At 47.6% G+C, this 15000-nt stretch overlaps 1 protein-coding gene across 1 annotated transcript in view; it reads right to left on the bottom strand.

Moving 5' to 3' along the window:
- Positions 1 to 15000, bottom strand: part of bahcc1b (BAH domain and coiled-coil containing 1b) — a 52574-nt gene that overhangs the window by 21039 nt on the left and 16535 nt on the right. Inside the window, 8 exon segments of the mRNA XM_084040527.1 lie at positions 268 to 652; positions 1239 to 1432; positions 2596 to 2736; positions 3255 to 3448; positions 4019 to 4130; positions 4558 to 6612; positions 6864 to 6974; positions 10953 to 11111. Of these exon segments, the coding sequence (XP_083896653.1) occupies positions 268 to 652; positions 1239 to 1432; positions 2596 to 2736; positions 3255 to 3448; positions 4019 to 4130; positions 4558 to 6612; positions 6864 to 6974; positions 10953 to 11111 (3351 nt within the window).

Raw genomic sequence — 15000 nt, 5'->3', positions numbered from 1 at the left:
TTTAGCTTTCACAGAAAATTGCACACACACTCAAGGACACGCAGAGCAAGGGATCAGCCATGCTTCAAACAATTTCTGCAAAATCAAAAGAATACCATGCTTCAAAGGCAGGGGCAACATTTCTGCAGCAGCGTCCTCCATGTCTCTAGCTCTCCTCTTTTCCCTCTCACTACCTCTGTGTCTGTGCCTCATGTCTAACTCTCTGTCTATAGTTTGTTATCTGACTGATGAAGCATTCATCCCGCATGCAGACTTCTCCCCACTCACCTGGTTCTAGGGATTGTGGGTAGTCCTGAGGTGGCTGCCCCTCTCCTCTGTCACTGCCCCTCTCCAGCCCCTTGGAGAGGTGTGAAGGAGCAGGGCTTAGTGCCGGGGAGCGGGGCGCCGCCGCTGCCGGGCTTGGTGCCGGGGTCAGGGGGTTCGGCGGGTGAGGTCGTCTGGACGGGGAGTGGTAGCAGGGTGACTGGCGGCTGCTGGGACACAATCCCGGAGACGGCGTGGGCGTCTTGGGTGGAGGAGGGGTGTGGGAGAACGGTTTGGCCACATGAGAGGAGGTGGTGGACGCAGAAGAGGATGAGGAGGAGGGAGTTGCTGATGCAGACGATTCGTGAGGGGAGTCCTCTATGGTGATGGGATGCTCCTCGTGTTTTCTCTGTGGACGAGAAAACAGAAAGGAAGAAAATACAGAATAATCATAAAAGTGTTTGTATAAATGCATAATATTACATATCAATTAAAACATTTCAATCCTAGAGATTCAACCATTATTTGCTTGTCGAAAAATGATCTAAAAAGCAGTAGATGCAGCCGCTTGGAATTAATACGACAAGAGACAGAAACACCAAAAAATATCTTCGGACAAAAAAGGAGTCGCTGTGTCAGCAATGCTGCCTGATTGCCAAATGATCTGGCAATGAGATTGAGAGATTGCACCACAACAACGCCTCCATCAATGAAAACTTTGGCCAACAGAAGGAGGAAGTCACTGGCTTTGCACAGGCGTTTCTTTTAGCGTTGATAAAATCTGCACTGAAAGATCTCATCTTAAACAAATTATTACCAGGGCTGTATCTTCGTCCTGACTGGTCAACGATTGCAAAAGTTCAAAATATTTCTTCACTTCCTAGTTCCTATTTGCCCACACTTTCACAATAATATCTTAGCAGCGATTCAGGTTCAAGTTTCCACTAAAACGCAACCTCCATCCGAATGTGTCTGGGTTACATTAGAAGCAGTACCTGTAAGGAGTGACGCTGCATGTGCTCCATGGCTCGCTGCTGCTGCTGCTGCTGCTGGTGCTGATGCTGCATGGCATACAGCTCCTGCTGCCGTAGGAAGGAGGAGCGGGAGTAGACCGGGTGATGCTGCAGGTGAGAAGGAGGACCTCTGCCTCCGTACACAGGGGGCCACAGACCTGACTGCTCCAGAACGTCTGGAGGAGGAAAACAGACAGGAAGAGAAATGAGATATTAAGATTTTGTTTGATTTGAATAAAATAAAATCTGATCTTGTTGGCAACTCACACCATTAAACCTTTTGAATAAATAAGCAACAAAGAAACAGAAATATATTAATGGCTGCAGCGTTGCAGAAAAGTCATGTGGAGAAACCGGGTCGATGGACTCTTGAACTGATCTTCTGAATACTGTATGTGGGGTTGCAGAAGAGCTCGGCCACCTTAACTAAAGATTTAACAACTGTGACCTGCATGAGCTGCGCGTTGGCCTCCGACACAATCAATGAATGCATGCTTCACATCCTCCATTCACCCGCTTTAACTCTTTCTGCTTCTGATGATAGTGTTTCTCTATTCAGGGTAGCACACATTTTCTTCAAAGCCCCAATCGTGGCCACATATGAATTCGCATGTGCACGCTCACACACACACACACACACACACACACACACACACACACACACACACACACACACACACACACACACACATCCCTCCTTGGCTGCTTTGTCGCTGGGAACCTTTGTTCTGTGAGATTAGCCTGAGTGGGCTAATGTTTCCCAGGGGAAGGGTTCAGTGGATGCACTTCCCCTCTCTGCAGGAACTCCCACGGAGCGAGGCAAGGGAGGCGGGAGATAATTAAATTTCACAGCCTGTTTGCAAAGCAGCGTTGATGCACGCACACATGCACAGAAGCGCGCACACACCCTCGTTTCTCTCTCTAGCAACGGCTGAGATGTACGGAACAACCTTTGACATTGAGCATTGTCTCATGTTGTTCCAGACATGAACACAAGTAACTGTAGATGTCCACACACACACACACACAAAGCTCCACCACGAACGCCAGTTAAAATGCTTTGCATAACGCTGGGCACATGCAGAGGGGGGCAATGGAATAGCTGCTCCCATTAACGAAGCTATAAAACATGGTCCCACTGACAGAGGGACTTAGTTGAGCATTATATTATGATTAGCCAATGATACTAAAACTCTGGGAGAGAAATGGCAGCCGCTCTGATGGTACAAATGGAGAGAAGGAGGGAGGTATACGGCGGCAGTAAGTACGGTTGCACAGCAATGTATAAGGGCTCTGCTGGATATGTGTGGGCGCCGTATCAAAAAGATGCTTAGCATACCGAGGTGGAGATGAGGCCCGGGTTCTGTAGGAAGAACCACCAGCTGGGAGTTGGGGTCTTGGGTGAGCGACCCCAAGACGGGCTGCAGAGAGCTGGGCAGACCTGGTGGGAAGCCGGGGCTCATCCCTACGTGGCTCAGACCTGGAGAACAACACACAAATCACATCGTCAACATTCAAATACTTATTTTGTGACTCTAAAAAGTTATTTCTGTGCTTAGAGGGCAAATCGTGGGACACACTCAACAAACAAAACAAAAAAATGATGATGAAATTGATGTTGAATCCTTGTTTTACTCCATATTGCTCCTCTATGAGTGATAGCCTGATGTTTGGTCTCCTCATGTTTGTCCCTGTAGCTCATTTATATAAGAAATTCAACCTATAGCTCATCAATAAAGGTTTTTACATTTACGGTCGAAACACCAAGGCTTCTCTCAAGATAAAATTCCCAAAATATAGATAAAAGACTTTCAAAGTTATTAGGGCGATATGGTTGAACAAAAGAAAGACAAAGAAATCGCAATCATTGTGATGATAATCAACGTGATCTCAACAAAACAATAATAAACACATTCATCTTGAAAATGGACATTATTAAAGTACAAACAATATTCTATGTATAAAGCAAGACGGCGCTCAACGGCAGTAAAAACTCACTGTATGAATGCCCCATCCAGAGGGAGGGACTTCCTGTCCTTTGCATCCAGTGGTGGTGAGCCGGGTGAGCATGTGCAGCAGGGTCCGCCCCTAACCGACTGGCCCCTCCGGGAACCAAGAGGTGAGAGGTCAGGTCACCGTGGCAACTACTAGATGGGTGGATCCTGGCGAACTCCACGCGATCCTTGTTTTCCCTGTTATGGCGGTAGGCGATGGGGGGGGGGGGGCTTTGTCATTATCTTCATTATCCCTCTTATTGTCACCATTATCATCGCCATAACTATGATCATTATCTTCATCCTTGTCATCGTCATTACCACTACCGCCATTATAATCATCAAGCAAAGGAAATGTGACGGCAACAGGAACAGCCATCATCTTGTGCCTGGTCTATGAGTTCTCATTATATGTTTTCTTCCCTTACTATGACTACATAATAAGAGCCTGATACTTCAGAGACATCCGTATTAGTCCCTGCAACAGTAATGCACCACATCTCATCTTAGAGCGAAAGAAAGAGAATGGGGAAGAGAGAGAGAGAGAGAGAGTGTGAAGAGGTACAGAAACACCACATCAAAGGGTGAAAAGAGTAAATGGAGTGAAGGGATGAGAGAAAAGAGAAGCAGCGCCTCAGACTGGGAGAGAGAATGAAAGAACCGCAGTTTATCAGATGAGAGGAGAAATGAATAGATGCTGCCGTGTGCATGTGTGGCTCCGTGAGTGTGTGTTTATACGTGTTGGTTTGTTTGTCATTTTAAGTGTACCTGATGATCATCTCTCTGTCTCTGTCCAGGTGATGAAGGCTGATCTGTTCCTCTGTCATCCTCTTCCTCTCCTCCGCCTCCCGACCAAGAGGATACACAGGACGCGACACCCCTGAGTTGTGAATACAAAGTAACATGCTTACACCAACTTTCATCGAACATTTCAAACACGCGACGTGGTCAAAAGAGAAAGTCCATCCGCAGGTGATTGTGCATATAATCTCATGTTTCAGAAATCATCCAGAAATCATAATATCTGCCTTTACAATGATCCTGATCCTGAATTCACCAAACAGTGAGAATAAACAGAATCTGTTAGCAATTTAAATCTAAGGTCCGTCATGCCTAAAGCCTCTCTGTTAATCACAGAAATAAATCAAAATAAAGTAAACAGAAAAAAGGACCAAGAGATTCTACTCTACCACACGAATAGTTGTGCCTAGTTTGTCTTTAATGGTGTTTTTTTTTTTTTTTTTAGCCTACAGCACAGAAATAGCTTTAATTGACTTTCAGCGCAAGGAGCCGTAATGATGCCTGACCTTTCATGCTGGGCAGCACCCTGCCCTGCCTGCTGTGTCCAGGGGTGTTGTCTGGGGAGCGATGGGGGGGTCTGGCTACCGCAACTGCAATCCCCACCGGAGGCTGCCGCACCTCCCCCTCACCTGCCTCCCCTGCCTCCTTCCCACCTCTGTCCCCCCTCTCTCCCTCATTAGTGGAACCTCGGCGAGGAGGGAGCGATTGCTTGGGAGGGTCTTGCAGGGAAGTGTTGCTTTTAGCTCCGCCTCCTCTGTCCCCCTTCTCTGATCTCTCGCCACCCTGCTTGAGGCAGCCCAGACCCCCAAAGGGGCCCCGCTGTGGCAGAAGCAAAGGCTGCTGGGAGCTGTAGTTCATTAGGTTCTTCATGGCACTGCCCTCCCCCTCTGCAGTGTGTGCTGAGGAGCGGGATAGGGGTGGAGGGGGTTGAGAATGGGGCTGGTTGTGTTCAGTGTTTGGAGCTCTGGTGTTGAGCCCTCTAACTTCACCATCACCAACCGACGCATGATGGGAACCTTTCCTCTGGTCCTCTTGGTAGCCCCCTCGAGCCCCCCAGGAAGGTGCTGTCTGACCTCCGTCTCTACCCCTCTCTTCTGTACTTCCATGGCTACTGTGCTGCTGGTGCCGTATCCTTGCAACCTTTTGTCCCTCCCTCTGAGACGTCGCCACCGACCCAACCCTCCCATCGAGATGAGGACCTGAGTGGGAACAGTCCCTGAAGGGAGGAGTGCTGGCGTCGGGGCCATTCTTGGGTGCGCCCTGTCCAGCACCAAGGTGTGTCCCCTGGGCCTCTCGTGGGAGTGACGGCCGGTAAACGTCGTCCACAACCTCGACATCTCTGAACGACGACGACCTGTCCAGGCTGCAGGAACGCAGCTCCGACTGAGAGCTCACGCTGGAGCTGGGTATGTGGAAGTGCTGCGTCTGGTGGCTCCAGTCAGGAGGTTTGTCGGCCTTGCCGTAGCCCAGCTGTTGCTGGTGTGGCTGGGATTTGTCCTTCTTTTGGCAACTAGTATTTCGGCTGAGGTGATGAGAGGGACTTTCATAAGATCCTTCTCCACTCTTCTCGTCTGACTTTCTCCCACCTCCTCCTGCTCCACGACAGTCAGGACCTGCCAGGTCTCCCAGTGGCCCAACTGAGGGCACGTATGTGGGGCCACTTACTTTCGCCTCCCTGCCAGATCCCCCGGGGGTGGATGCCGAATCTTTGGAGGGTGTCAGTGTCAGAGGGGCCGGGGGACAGTAGAACTCAGGATGAGGATGGTGATGCGCATGGTGTAGCCACCCTCCTGCCACTGTGGAGCCCATGTGCAAAGCATGAGGAGCAGGTGGCGGAGGGGGAGGAGGAGGCATGGAGTAGGAGGCCACAGAGTGGGGGTTCGGAGGTGCCAAGATGGCTGTTGCTGCAGCAGCACCTCGTCTCATACATTCATTGGAAGAAGCTGAGGATTCGCTGATCCTCATCTCCCCATTTATGGGTCCATCCTTGGAGCACCGCCTGCCTCCTCCAGATGGAGGTCTACCAACCCCACCACCACTGCAGCTGCTCAGTTCTCCCCCCTTCCCCCCAGAGCCTGTCTCTGCCATCGAAGCACTTGACAGTTTACAGGCACTCATATGTTTTGTCTCCTGACTGCCCGAGTTACTGTCTCTGTACTCCTTGTGTCGCTCCAGAGAGTGTCTGTGGTCCTCCTCCATGCCCTGTGGCGTGAGCTGAGGAAGGAGGGCATGGTGAGGGTGGGGGTAAGCTTGGTGGTGGTGGCCGGATGGAGTAGCGGCAGGGCTTGTCTGATGAGGATGGTGGTGATGAAGCTGATGCTGTTTTTCTTTGCTCTCCTGGTGCCGCTCTTTGCTGCTCGATCGCTCCTTCGCCTTCGACACGGACGAAACTCCTTTCTCACCCAGGTCCTTGGAGCTTTTCCCACCTCCTCCCCCGTTGTCCGTCTCTCGGCTGCAAGAGCCGAGTGGGTGGCCTGGAGCAGTCCTGGAGAGTGGAGGAAGGCTGTGACTGGTGGAGAGCAGAGGGGGCTGGGGAGGAAGGCCTCTCAGGTAGAAGTGATCTTGGGGGAAGAGGAGAAAAATTACAATTTCTAGAGAGAAATGTTGAAAATATTGCTTTCTCTAAAGTTGTATTAAATTTACTTTATTAAAATATCTCAATGAGAAGTTGCCAACTTGAAAAACTAGCCTCAGAGTTACCAGCTGTTTTTAGTCCTGTGGTGAGCGCTGATTAAGCAGTTTGTGGAAGTATATATATATATATATATATATATATGAAGCTATTTTTTCTCACACACACACCAACGCCTACCTTTTTGAGTTTCATAGAAGCGGTGCTGTCCATAGAGACTGTTGCTATGGTGATCCAGGGGACTCATGGGGAGAAAAGGAGAAGCAAGACTTCCTGAATAGCTGGGGTACCCTGTCAGAGGGAGGGAGAGAGAGAATTGATGTCTCTCCGCAGCGTTGACATTCAGCAGCCCTCTAAACAAACAGTTTATCTCGACAATCTATCATGAAATGGGGCCATTTTGGAAAAACACGGCCGAAAAAAATGGCCAGTTAGTGCTACTTTCGCCATAAATGCACTTTTGCACAAACATGCCACATGAGTTGACATTATTTACAGTGGACAAAGTGGTGACGAAAACCACAGCAGACAGCTACTGCCAAGTGTTTGCAGCATTTAACTAGATGGAATTTGCTCTTCTACAAAACACATTTTTCCCAAACGAAAGACAAATACTATGAAGCATTGCATCCCCTCCAATACACACACACACACACACACACACACACACACACACACACACGGTCCTCCCAGGAGGTCACTGGGAGGTGAATGGTCGTTCCACTCTGTTCCTCATCTTCAAGGACGTTGAACTGCATCGTACGATAAAGGAGGTCTTGATGGTTTGTGGTGTCGTTGCTGGGGGGCGAAAGGGTGAAGGGATGGGTGAGGGTCATGTGTGTGTGTGTGAGTGTGTGTGTGTGTGTGTGTGTGTGTGTGTGTGTGTGTGTGTGTGTGTGTGTGTGTGGGGTTGTCATGGTGGTTGAGAAGGGATGTTATTGGGGAGGAAAAACAACAAAATCACTCCAGGCCCACGCACATACACAAGTACATAAACACACTCACCACACAGGAGGTACACAACTCCACATTACGGGGCCAAAAGGCTTGGATTGTGAGTGTGTGTGTGTGTGTGTTTGTGAGTGTGTGTGCTCTCTAGCAGCTGGTTTCATGCCCCACAGAGTGTCCTTGCCGGCCCGTTAATTGGCAGCCGTTAAAAGTTTAACGGTGGTGGCCAAAGTAAACAGCACTCCATAAAAACTCATCCTACGCATTCCACAGTCGCACTGCAAAACCACCAACACCCCCTCACCGCTCCCAGCATGTGTGTGTGGCACTCAGTGTGTCTGCGTGTTCATGCTGCAATGTAAATGCATGACTGTGTACACTCCACTGTGCGTGTGTGTGTGTGTGTGTGTGTGTGTGTGTGATTACTCTGACTGGTTAACAACCAGTGAATCTAAATGGCGACAATTAGCCAAAAGGCTCTATCAGCCATCTAAAGCCAATCCCCCGGGTAATGATGAGTGATAAAACTCAGGAGGGAGGGAGGGAGGGAGGGAGGGATGGGGGAGATGAGAAAGAAAAAGAGGGGAACAAAGACAGCAGAGGGACATGGTGGGAGGGGGGGAGGCGGGGGAGGAAGAAAGGAAAGCAGGGAAGGAAGAGAAGAAGGGATAGCGGAGGTTAGTGATTGAAGGAACGATGTAAAGACACAAAAAAAGTAAAAGAGACACCAGAAGAACAGGGCTGTCAATTTACACACAAAAAAAGGAAAAAGAAAAAGCCCCCAATCTGGTGCTGCTGTGAGGCGTATGAAGAGGGGAGTTGGCGGGGTGAGGGGGGGGGGGGATGAAGGAGGAAGTGAAAAGGAAGTGGAGAGCTTTGAGATGGCTGAGATGAGAGGAAAGAGGAAAGGGAGGTAAGGAGAGGAGCGAGAGCACATGAGAGGGGACAAAAAAACAAGGACAGGTGTGGAAGAGAGAAGGCGAGCGAGAGGATAGACGTGTGTGTGTGTGTGTGTGTGTGTGTGTGTGTGTGTGTGTGTGTGTGTGTGTGTGTGTGTGTGTGTGTGTGTGTGTGTCGGCCAGGTTTCTCCTCTCTCTGCTGGCTATGCTCCACTCTCTGGACCATGGCCAGCTGGCAGACCGCCGACTGGAGCTCCCTGGCTTGAATTCTTAAAAACAATCATTTGTAGTGTGCGTGCGCATGTTCGTGCATGTGTGTGTGTGTGCGCGTGTGTGTGTGTGTGCAGACATCAAAGCCGAGCCACACAGACACAAAACCCGTCTAATAGGCGCACACATTCTCCCTACACACACACACACACACATTCTCCCTACACACACATTCTTGCTCTCCTTTCACCGCCGCTGCTCTCGCAAAAGTTCACGTTGAAGTCCTGCCTCCGACTCTTTCTATGAATCGGATTTAAGACAGTCACTCCCGGCGACATTAGCGCTCATTTTCGGGGCTTAACTGTTGCTATTTATCGCTGGATGAGCTGCAAATGAGGCAGTTGTACAAACAAAACTCTTGTCCCCTTACGAGCTTTAAAGCTGCATCAGGAGAGATCCCTGAGTGAAACACAGCTCTTCATCGCTTCGTTGCAAACGTCTGCAGCGGAGGAGTGTCCTGTCTCCATGACGGCTTATTTGCCCACATTAAATTCTGGTGTGTACACTTCTCCACCAACAGGATATGACACATAAAAACGATAATTTGATGATCCAAATAGAAATGGTTTCGAAATCCGTGGTATTTCCTAGTATGCACCAAATATTTTGCATCTAAAAACTGACAAGACGACGATGAGTCTCCTTTTTCACCACAGACGTGTCATAGCAGGAAAGGTGCAACTCATACCGTTAACGGCGGATCTATTTAAGTGTCCCAGTGAGTCAGTCTTGTGAATGGGCATAATACCAGGATGCTGGCTCACCTGAATGGAATGCAGTCAGAATTATGTTATTGATTACAGCCGGGCTTTTCCTGCTATGACATGTCAAAGAGCAGCGGTCAGAGGTGGAAGAGCTTCACTTTGTACGCCGTCGAAGAACACAAATGAAGTTGACATATGCACCGAACGCTGACAGGTTTGCATTAACTTCTTTGGCAAATATGTTTGGAGGTTTGAAATACTTTCCCCAAGAGCGACATTGCCGGGTGTTATCCTTTACGAGCTCACATTTTGTGAAAAACTGGTGAAACGTGAAATTCTGATTCTGACCGTTTTCACCGTTGGTTGAGAAATGCAGCCTGTGGCGGAAGCTGTCTTTCTGTTGAAAGCTTTTTTTTGGTGCTTATCTGTTTAGACCCATCTCGCTGTCAAAAGAGAAATCCTCTTACGCACACACACGCACACACACACACACACACACACACACACACACACACACATAAACCCACATACCTGAAAGGGACAGATAACTAAGTCAAGCTCACTCTTTGACCACAAACGGTTAACAGCCGAAAGAGGACATGATGCATGTGGATGCATACATTTGTGTGTGTGTGTGAGAGAGAGTGTGTGTGCATGTGTGTGTGTGATCAGGAAGGGGGCCGTTGGAGGTCGGTTAGCCCAGAAGGGGCCCTGAGGGTGGGGCTGCGGTCGGAAGGGAAGGGGGTTGTGAAGAGGCAGGGGATGGTTGAAATGGGGGAAAGTTTCAGTCTGTGTGTGTGTGTGTGTCTGTGTGTGTGTGTGTCTGTGTGTGTGTCTGTGTATGAGGGGGGGGGGGGCTCATGAAACATAAAACTCACCCCTAAAAGAGAGCAGGGGGGTGGAAGATGATTGAGTAAAAAGGAGGGGGAGTGAATGCAAAGAGCCTGAAGTGTATCATGAATTACTGCCGATTACGGTGTTATTTCTACACGGCATGAAGGTGCGTGAATCCGTGTGTTATTTGTGTGTTTATGTGGCAAGAGGAAGCGGAAGACTTTGGTTGTGACACCGTTTGTTTTGAAAAGCGTCACAGTGCTCGAGCCTCGAATTTAAAGGAAACACCACAAACGCAAAGCCACACGCTTGCTGACACGCCGAGCAACAGGAGTGTGTGTGTGTGTGTTTCTATAAGTAGCATCATCTGAGGCGTTGCTGCCGCGCGTGTTTGGCCTCAGCTCAGTGTTGGTTAAACCACTTAATGGCTCCATCTCCATCTAATCCCAAACCAAGACCTTGGATTAACCAGAGACCCAAACACTCTGGGCAGCTTCCTGCATATGTGTGTGTGTGTGTGTGTGTGTGTGTGTGTGTGTGTGTGTGTGTGTGTGTGTGTGTGTGTGTGTGTGTGTGTGTGTGTGTGTGTGTGTGTGTGTGTGTGTGTGTCTTACCTTCGTGTGAATGGGGGAACCAGATAGGGGAAGCGCTTGAATGGGGTCCAGGCCTGTAGGAGGGGGAAGAGGGGGAGGCGGCAGGTCCAGAGGGGTGAGGAGGGTGGGGGGACGGCGACCCCAGACTGCTGGCCAGGAAGGAACCCATGAAGGAAGCACCTGAGAGACAAACAGGCTAGAGGTTAGAGATGTGCTGGCAGCAAATAATAATAATAATAATAATAATATAAATATAAACTTCAGGATCAAGAACCCAGCAGGAGCTTGAGGCTGCTGTTAGCAGGTAACAAGTCAGACACAGCAGGTCTGGATGGAATTACGATCACTGTAGAAGTACGGTTGAAAATAAAATTTCATGACCTGCCCTAGAGAAATACATCCCTTCAAGCTACGTTCACACTGCAGCGTGAAGTGTCCCAATTCTATACTATCTTTTTTTTTTTCTCTCCTCTTATGAGACGCATATCTGACTTCGTCTTTTAAAATTATAATCAGTCAAAAAGCTTCAAGGGGACTTTTTTTCCCCTCAATTCTGATGTGAATGGATATAAACTTCCCGCAGCACATGAATGAAATGTAAACACTACTGTAGGCTGTAAACCTAACGACAAGCTAGAAAACTGTAGCATCTCTTTTTGTTGATTCTTTCAACATGTCTCCTCACTTCTACTCAAATCTGCTCTTACTGGACGATCACATTCCAACGCAGCGCCTGCACTTTGGAACTAGGATGAAAAAAAAAACGTGTGAAAGCAAAAACTCAAGACGATCAGTCTCATCCTGTTACGGCTTCAGCAAACGAACGGCCCGAGCTCAGTTTGGCTCCGTTTAAAGTGTATTTCCACTTATCAGCACGCTCTCGTTTAGTGGAACAACCTGAACAGTTGTAGGAGAACACATCCCTGGGGAATCAGGTAATTAGTCACTGGATGGGATGAGAGAGAGAGAGAGAGAGAGAGAGAGAGAGAGAGAGAGAGAGAGAGAGAGAGAGAGAGAGAGAGAGAGACGGGGAGCTGGGCTTTACCCATAAATGCTGCTCCGCATCAGAGACAATTACCACAACCACAACAGTCCGTACACACACACACAATCACACACACACACACACACACACACGTACATGTACAGTACCCTCACCTCAACCACGACCCAACGCCCTAACAACCACAACCACAAGTGCCTTCAACTGTCTGCCAATCTGCCTCTCTCTTCTCTCTCTCTCTCTCACACACACACACATTAAGAACGGGTGTGGGATGAATCAGGAGGTAGATAGAGCAGTGGTGTGTAGCAGGAGACAAATCAGAAAAAGGTGTGTGTGTGTCTATTTATACAGCTGGATCTGAAAAACGCGCAGATGAAGACAATTTAAAACGAGAAATCCCTCCATCTTCTGCGCTTGCCATTTCACTCTGTAGTCATAATATATTTGGAGAAAGTAGAAACTTTCCCTTCTAGACATTTATTTTCTCTCCTTCTGTCTTTTTTTTCTGTCCTCTACCTCACCCTCTCTCAGACAGGATATTTTTACAGTTGGGTTTCTTTTTTTTTTAGTTTCTTTTTTTTCCTCTAAATCTTTTCTTGTACAACTAGATCAGTGGCCTTTCAGCCAGTCATAATAAAACACAGCTCATATAAGACTCAGGCTGGTTTCACAAGCCCCCCAGAGCAGACACACACACACACACACACACACACACATATGTACATATATATATATATATATGGACATTTGTAAAGAAAGCCAGTCCCAAGATGAAGAAGATGAGGAGTCGGGCATTTTTGAAATTACATTTTCTTCTTCAAGGGCCATAAAAGTTCACTTGCATAAAAGAAGACATTGAAAAAGAACGTGTTACACTGATTTCAAACAGAAGTGATATTGATGAGAAAGTTTAGTGTTGTGAATACTCAGCATTCCTTGTTGACTTTCTTCCCACAGCTGTTCTTTAATCTCTTACCCTCTCAAATCCCCACCCATCCCCCATTTCTCCATCTTTTTTCCATTTACTCACCACCCCCCATCCCCTCTTTCCTGTCACTCCCCTCCCTCCCCTCTCTGTCTTCTGTTTTTGCGAGTTGAGGAGAAAATCATATTTGCCCGTTCCCCTTGGCCTGCTGATATGGAAAATCATCTCGGAGGCCAGCCACTAACGCAAACCTTATTTCTGTCACCGTTTCTTTCTCTCCTCCTCCCCTCCTCTTCCTCCCGCCGCCTGTTTCCGCCGTTGTTTTATCCCGATCTACACATTCCCTTTCCATCTGTCAGCGCTGCATCCTCCCATAGCTTCCCTCAGCTCTGAGCAGAAACAGCCAATGATGAACGCACCGAACGAGCCGCAACAGATGAGATACATGGGCGTAAGAGTGTGAGATAAAAACCCAGGCGGAACAAACATTACACGAGCTCGGCTCGTCGGTGGGTTTGATGTTCTGGTCGACCGCAGATCCGTTTCAAAAAAGTCAACTCTGACCCAAGTGACATCACGATCACACGCAGCTTATTACGACACGTCATATGTTATTTACCATAAATACAAGCTGCTGACTGAGAACGCGGCACCATTCAGTCTCCACAGTGGTAATTAAAGGAGAAAATGTGTTCGTAGGCCTCCTATTTTTCCCCGTTGGCATCGTGACTTGGAAAAGTGTGTCAACACAGAGGCAGCGAATCCTCCGATGTTGACAATTCAAGGTAATAAGAATCCGAATTATGGGTTTCTATTCGTACTAATACAGTCAGCTGTGCTGGCAGTGAGCAAAATCTGCTTGAGTTTATTTATGATTGACTGTAATGTGATTTACGGAGGGGAAAATCCACTAAAAAAACACTTAAACACTGTTTTATAAAAAAAAAAACACAAAAAAAAAAAAAAAACAAGTGCTGGAAATGTGCCTTGATTTTCTGGGCAGGTTTTGCTGCTTGGCATATTTTTGGTATTCTCATGGATAACAGGGCCAAACATGAATTTTGGGATGTCGTTATATTTCCAGCGCAGCCACAATGGAGTTGATTGGAGAAAAGTCTTGAGATTCAACAGAGTAACAGTCAGGATTTGGTGTCGGTGCTTCAGAATTCAGCAGCCAGAGCTTCAGACACGCCGTTTTACACTGATGTTTAACAGTCATACAGGAAGGAATCTATCTACAAAAGGCAACAAAAAAAAATACAAAATTCTCCACATAAAATAGCTTTTTAACTGGGAAACCGTCACATTATTGCTGCGATGAATAGTTGATTGAAATAACACCTATGATAGTGTGGGAATATTTCAGGGTGGAATTTTTATTTAACCACATGGGATAAAGGTTGTTTGAAAAAAAGAAAAGAAAAGAGAAGAAGTATATTTTATGAGTGCACTCGTGTTTTCGCACCTATGACGGTTTTAATTTAGGATGAATCAACCAGGTCAGCTCAAAATGCTCGGCAGTCGTGTTAAGAAAGACAAACACTGTAAACGCTTTTCATGCAAAAAGCAAATAAAGAGCGTAATGATGAAAAGGACCCAAAACTCCAAGGTTATCTTCTCATTCTTGGATTATAACAGATCCTGCTCTTGCATTTATCAAACCAACGCGTTCGTATGCGGAATGTTGCACGCTCCAATGTAGAAAAAATAAATAACCCTGCAGCCCCTTTTGTGCGTTTGTCTCAGCAGCTGCTGAAGAGTGCTTGATGAAATCTACAGGGGAAAAAAGCAGCGAGACAACAGGCCAGACCGTCCCAAGGTTTCTCACTATTCTAAAGAGAGAAAGGGAGGATGAGGAGGAGAATGAAGGGAGGACAAAAGGAAGACACGAAGAGGAGGTAGAGGACATGTGGAAGGAGGAAAGGAGCAAACACAAGCAAAAGTAATGGAGTGATATTCTTTGCTGTAGCTCTCCGAATGGACTGCTGTTGATCAATACACACACACACACACGCACACACACACACACACACACACACACCTGGAAGGATGACAAGTTAAATTGATCTGCATTCGATTGAAGATCAATATTTTCTCGTGCTCTATTGTCACATTTGCCAATTAACAAAAGCCTCTGT

The sequence above is a fragment of the Eutrigla gurnardus genome, assembly GCF_963514095.1.
Source record: "Eutrigla gurnardus genome assembly, chromosome: 22".
NCBI lineage: Eukaryota > Metazoa > Chordata > Actinopteri > Perciformes > Triglidae > Eutrigla > Eutrigla gurnardus.
The sequence above is the reverse complement of the archived record's forward strand: the minus strand, read 5'-3'. Positions and strand labels throughout refer to the sequence as shown.